Genomic DNA, 6,000 nt, shown 5'->3' on the forward strand with positions numbered 1-6,000 from the left:
TTTTCTTCCAAACCCGTACTTGCACAGCCAACTTTTTGACTTTTACTTTTGGATGTCTAAGAGGCACTTTTGGTCTAAGTTGGCTCAAGGAGAACTCCTCAATCCTCATCTGTCCAATGCCAAAAGCAAAAACAAACAAACAAAAAACAAAAACAAAAACAAAAAAACCCACCAAAGAACAAAAACAAAACTTCCTTTTGCAGCTGCAACATGCGTACCTGCCACGTGCCCCATCTCAGCCCATGGCACTACAACCCAGGAGTTCTTGATCCTTCTCCCTCACCTCCAGCAACCAACCTCAGCATTGGCATCTCTCCTTTCAACACATATTCCAAATATGTCCCTACATCTCCATCTCTATCACTATTACCCTAGTCCCTGTCACTGTTTATCTCTCACCTAGACCACTCTGGTGGCAATTAAACCAGGACCTGCCACTCCTCTGCATAAAATCCTTCGCTTCTTACCATAGGTAGAACCAAAAGCAAATTTCTTACCCTGGCAAGTAGGCCCAAACTTTTATTTTTCTGTAAAATGACAAGCTCATTCCAACCCTACTTAATCAAAACTTTTCTTAGGGGCCTAGAATATGACCTTCTGCTAGACATAGACTTTTGAGAGTTATAAAATGGTAGTTAATATAAGTCAGTGGTTCTTAGGCCAGGTTACCCACTGGAACCATCTGTGGGGCTTGAAAAAGAATACTCATCCCCAGGCCCTCTCTAAACTGAATCAGAATCTCTAAGAGGCAGCCAGGACACTGATATTCATAAAAGGCTCCCAGTGATTTTATGTGTAGCTAAGGCTGAGAACCCTTATATAAGGAATATGTTCTCCTTCTCTGATTTTAATTGCATACTTACTTAGATTTTTTTTGTCATTGTTAATATAAATCACATCTAAATGTATTCTCCTTTCAAGAGATGTTTAAAAAAACACCTGACAAGAGGGATGGCCTGTACCTTACAGGAAAGTGACAATAAAAAGGAAGAACGCTGATATAAAACACATAAAAAGGATCAACTGGTATCATCCTGTGCTTTTTGATATCACGGAACACATTTAGATTTTAATAAGGAACGTCTTTATCGCCTATGTTCTATTCTTGATCCCACTCTGCATGAAAGTCCCAGTCTGGTGTTTACATCACATCACAGGATGCTACTGTTGACTCTGAGAATGAATGAACCTGTTTCAACATGACAAGAACTCACTGAAATTTGGTGGAATTAGTGTTTCTCATCGAAACTCAAACTTTTCAGTGTTTTAAGTTAGTTTATTCTTGGCAGCAATAGAACTTCCTGTGTCTAAGAGAAATGATTTAAACTGAGACTATAAAAGAGATCAAAAGACTTGGACATCAGTTAGTTCACAAGCCACCTAAACACTGTTATGTGAGTATAAAGGAATCAAACATATGGATTACATTTCCATTAAAATAGAGTAGGGTTTTAAAATAAAGGAGCAGAAAGCTTTAGAGAACTCATTTGGATTTTCTCAGACCTTACCATTTGAAAAGTAGTTCAAGCTGCTTACAAACACCAAAAGCTGAGGGGTATGCTGCTGCCTAGAGAATTTAATGATGCTACAAAAGCTCAGAATCGTCACCAGTGGTGGCTGGTTAGAGATCTGGGGAAGCCAAAAGAACCTGTCACTCACCTGTCTTGAAGAAACCTACATTTAGGCTTTAGGACAGCCTCTCATTCTTATAGCCCTTGGCTTCTTATAGTGATGGTAGTGGGCAAGGCTCACCACCTAGGGGCCCCTGACAAGCCAGAGGTATGGCTGTTGGTTTCAAATCTCTATGAGCCCATACACTTAGCAGTCCAACAGGATGACAAAGGGACATTGTTTTAGGTGTATAGGGTTATCTTTGTCACTCCAGGAGTAAAAAAAAGAGCAATTTTTCCAGTTAATTTTACTATTCTTTTTTAAACTAATGGCAAGTGCCAGACTTGGAGAAAGGATTTGAGGTCCGTGTGTCTCCATAAAGCCTATGGAAGAAGCAGGGTAACTGTAAGGGAAAATGGGCACAGGTGGCCTTTGACTTGTGACAACACGCATTAGAATCCTGCTTTGAACACTAATTTTGTCATCTTGGGAATAAATAACAATTACCACCATTATTGGAATAATCAATATTGAGATAACAAGTAAGAAAAACTCTTGTTGACCCCTTGCGGGGTTAGAGTCTCAGGAAATTAAGAAGTATGCATTGGCAAAAATGCCATAGTCTGATGGAAATTTGGCAGCTACTACAGATTTGGAAGGCCCAAGAAGCGCTCCTGATATCAATCCTTCTTTAACAATAACTTACCCCTTTTTAAATTTAGTGATAAAATGAATATATTTGAACATCCTTCACATCTTATCCTTCCAATGATTTCATTATCTGCATTGTGATATGTGTTAAGAAATACTTCTTTCGATTACGTATAGTCCCTTCCTTCCTAAATATGGCCCCACAGCACAGAAATCCACACGCTTCAGTATCATTAAGCACTTTTACTTCTTGACTTTGTTTCATTGACGAGACAGCCCCTCACAAAGAGAAGTAGGAGTGAGTTAGAATAAGGATTTCCTTCCTTTGGGTGTAAAAAAGTAAAAGGGAGACTCAAATACCTTCAGGATTGCTCTAGACAATAAACACAAGTTTGTTATAAAGCACTGTGAATACTGTTCTATTGACCAGAGGTAATAAGAAGAAAATTTTAGAGAATTTAAAGAAATACCAGCACACCAATTTTATCTGATAGAAAAAAAAAAAAAAAACTTCAGAAAAAAAAAAGCCAATCAGTATCACGTCTTGGCAGGGTGGATAGTCTCTGGGGGTCCATTCATATGGTTGGTTATTCTGATATTGTGAACAGAACCATAGAAAGAACACTTTTACAAATGAAGAACACTTTCCCCTAGAATTGATGCCAACATTAATAACTTAAGTATTTCAGTGTCTCGTGGCCAAAGTTCCATATTTTAGCTACCTTAGCAAGAAAACCCAAGAAAATCAATTTGCATCTAAAAGCTCCTTCATGGAGTTGGCTTGGTTTTGTGGCAATCATCCCAGCTTGCTTGGAGAAGCACAAGTTGAAGTCTGCTTCACAGAGGATTGTTTGGTGCTAGTTGAATAACCCGCTGGCATCCACTGTTAGCAGAGTGGTAAGCAGATTATGGGTAAGCAGATATTAATATTCTGATTAAACATTTTAAAACCTCATACCGCTATTTTAAAAACTAATTGCACTACTCTGGGAGAACTCTTAGACTTACCATTCTGAAGCCATTTCTAGCCTTAATTTCTATATACTCATGATCTTAAAATCTCTTTCTATGGTTTATTTCCCAGAATCAAAACCTTTTCTCTCCACCACCTTACCTAAACTGCAATTTCTACAATTCATGTGAACAAATGACTTTCCTGGACAACCTTAATGGTTTTAAGTCTTTACATTACACTCTCCTCCTTCCCAGATCTCTTTTTGAAAAAGACAGGGCTGCAGTCATCTTTGGCCTCAGCTTCTATAAAAACCCAGCACAGCCTTGGCAGCCCTCCTGGAAAGACTTCTTGTTTCCTGAAGATCCATTGATTTAACAAATTTAACAAACTTAAGTAACAGAAGCTATGAAGGAGACATTTGCAGCTAGCACTCTGAAGTTAGGAAGCAACAAATGTTTACTAGACCACAAAAATTTTTCTGACACCATCCATCACATAGATTATACAATTTAGCAGGGTAACAGGGAAAGTTACTAATTGTTATTAACTGAGGTCTGCAATGCACATACAAGTCTTTAAAAGTCAACAGTCAAAACTACCAGTTGTCACAACTTATTTCTGGGTCTAGACTGAAAAGTCTGTTTATTTCTTGGGTGCTTACTAAACGGGGCCACTGTGTTGGACAGGAAATATGGGATGAACATTTTATGCTGACAACATTGAGTGCTGAAATCATCTATAATCCCTGCTTCTAATTTGACCAGTTAGATTGATAAGGACCTCACAGTGAAGGAGATACAGTCTCTGGGCACCTACTCCAGAATGCTGTCAGGCTGCATGGGTGCAGGGGCAGAACATCTAGCAAACACACTTCAGTTCTACTTTAAGGAAAAGGGGAGGAGCCCAGAGGAGGTTAAAATCTCCCATGTAACCCTTGGTATCCCTTCCCTCTGTCCAGACTTCATACCTTCTTCTTCTCTAGAACTCTCTTCCACTCTTGTGGTCACTGACCAACTCAGGAGATACTGCTGGAGAGACAGGAGGCAACAAGGTCCAGAGACTGGACCGGTGGTCAGCTCAGGGACCCTTCCAACCACACTTCCCTCAATCCCTGAAACACCTCAAGCAGCCAGCCCTTGGGCGAAGGGATCCTAAATCCTCCACTGCTCTGGAACTGTGTGGAGGGCGGCTTTCCCTTATTGGGGCAGGGATGATGCGGTGACTAACCAGACCTACAGCTCTGAATGAGGGCTCTGAGAAGGCTCAGGCCACTCACTGCATCCGTGGCCCTACAAGGAGATGGTTCCATCGAAGACAGCACAGAAGTAAGGTCACGGCGTGGGGAGGCTGGGGGAGGTGCTAAGGAGGGGGCTGGCGTTCTGACCTAAGCAAGGATTCTTAAGGACCCCTTAGCTCAGAATAATCACCTCTTCTCTTCCTCTGATTCGTGGGCAATAGGTCCCAAACGGGAGGCCCCTCTTTTGTAATCCCAAAGTGAGGAGAGCCTGATCCACAGCAAGACAGGGATTGTGGGCGGCGATCCACTTGCACCAACAGCTGTCCACCTGTCCTTCCCCAAATCTTCCCCCTACCCCGACCCCCCAAACGTCTGGTCTCCCAGAACTTTGGAGATTCTCCCTTGCTTTGTCCCCCACCCCCACCCCCACCACGCTGTGGAACAGGCGAAGTTGGGAGAGAGGTAGCCCTCGGGGAGGCACTCATTCATTCACCGGGTGGATGGCTGCGGAGCGCGGGCCAGCCGGGCCAGGCGGCCGCCAGAAGGAAGGAAGAGTCGCCAGGTAAGCCCGGCGCCCGCTCTCGGCCCCGCGTGGCGCTCCCCGCCAGGCTGTCAGCGCGCGGGACGGACCCCACACCGCCCGGGGAGCGCGGGGAGCGCGGGCGCTCGGGCCGGGCCGGGCCGGGAGGGGGTGCGCGCGGCCGGCCCGGCCCAGCCCCCGGCTCCGAAAACCTGTGCGGGGCACCCCGAGAGAAGGCGGGAGGTGGGCCGGGCGTGCCGAGCCGCCCGCGCCTCCTCCTGCCCCGCGGCCCCGGAGTCTCGCGGGCACCGACCTGCCAGCCGTCTCTCCCGGACGTTCTTCCACAGCAGATCCCAGGCTCTGGCCGTGGAGTCCCGCAACTGCTCGCTGATGGACCGCCTGAGCTGCGTTGGGAAGGGTTTCCGTTTGCTGGTCATTTTAGATCCGTCCGCATAACGACCAGCGAGCGGGCTCGCCACCGCCACTCCCGCGTGGCCCGCAACTCAGACTCCCGGAGACCCGAGACGCCCGGCGCGGGACTCCCGCTGGGGTCCCGGGACCCGCCGCGGGCGCGACATGGGTCCGCCGCCGTCCCGCGCTGGGGGCTCCTCCGCGCGCGCGGGCCGAGATGCGCCGCCCGCCCCGAGCCGAGCAAGGTTAACCTCTGCGCTCGGTCAACTCCTCTACTCCTTTCCCACTTTCCCTCCCTCCCTCCCCTCGGCTCCGCGCTCCGCCGCTCCCCTCCCTCCCCCTCCCTCCTCCTCTCTCCGGGACTGTCTAGCGCCCCACTCCTTCCCCCTGCGAGCTTTTCCTCCCCTCCCTCACCGCCTCCCTCGCCTGAACCTGACGGCCTGGCCCCATACTCACGGAGCTCCCACCCCCTTTTCAGTTTCACTCGGAGATCAGGGGCTGTACCATATTCCTATTTTTTGACAGTTTCCATTTTTTCAGTTTCAGAAGCCACCACCATCACCACCACCATAACACAAATTTTAAACTCTGCCACAGCTGGTGCCATTATAACTC

The 6,000-nt window shown here is 46.6% G+C and overlaps 1 protein-coding gene across 1 annotated transcript in view; it reads right to left on the bottom strand.

Moving 5' to 3' along the window:
- The window catches only part of STARD13 (StAR related lipid transfer domain containing 13), a 235,703-nt gene extending 230,052 nt beyond the window's left edge, over positions 1-5,651 (bottom strand). Inside the window, exon 1 of the mRNA XM_042998133.1 lies at positions 5,288-5,651. Within this exon, the coding sequence (XP_042854067.1) occupies positions 5,288-5,411 (124 nt within the window). The 5' untranslated portion in view covers positions 5,412-5,651. The remainder of the gene's footprint in view (positions 1-5,287) is intronic.
- Positions 5,652-6,000: the final 349 nt, after the last annotated feature.

The sequence above is a fragment of the Panthera tigris genome, chromosome A1, assembly GCF_018350195.1.
Source record: "Panthera tigris isolate Pti1 chromosome A1, P.tigris_Pti1_mat1.1, whole genome shotgun sequence".
Classification (NCBI taxonomy): Eukaryota; Metazoa; Chordata; class Mammalia; order Carnivora; family Felidae; genus Panthera; species Panthera tigris.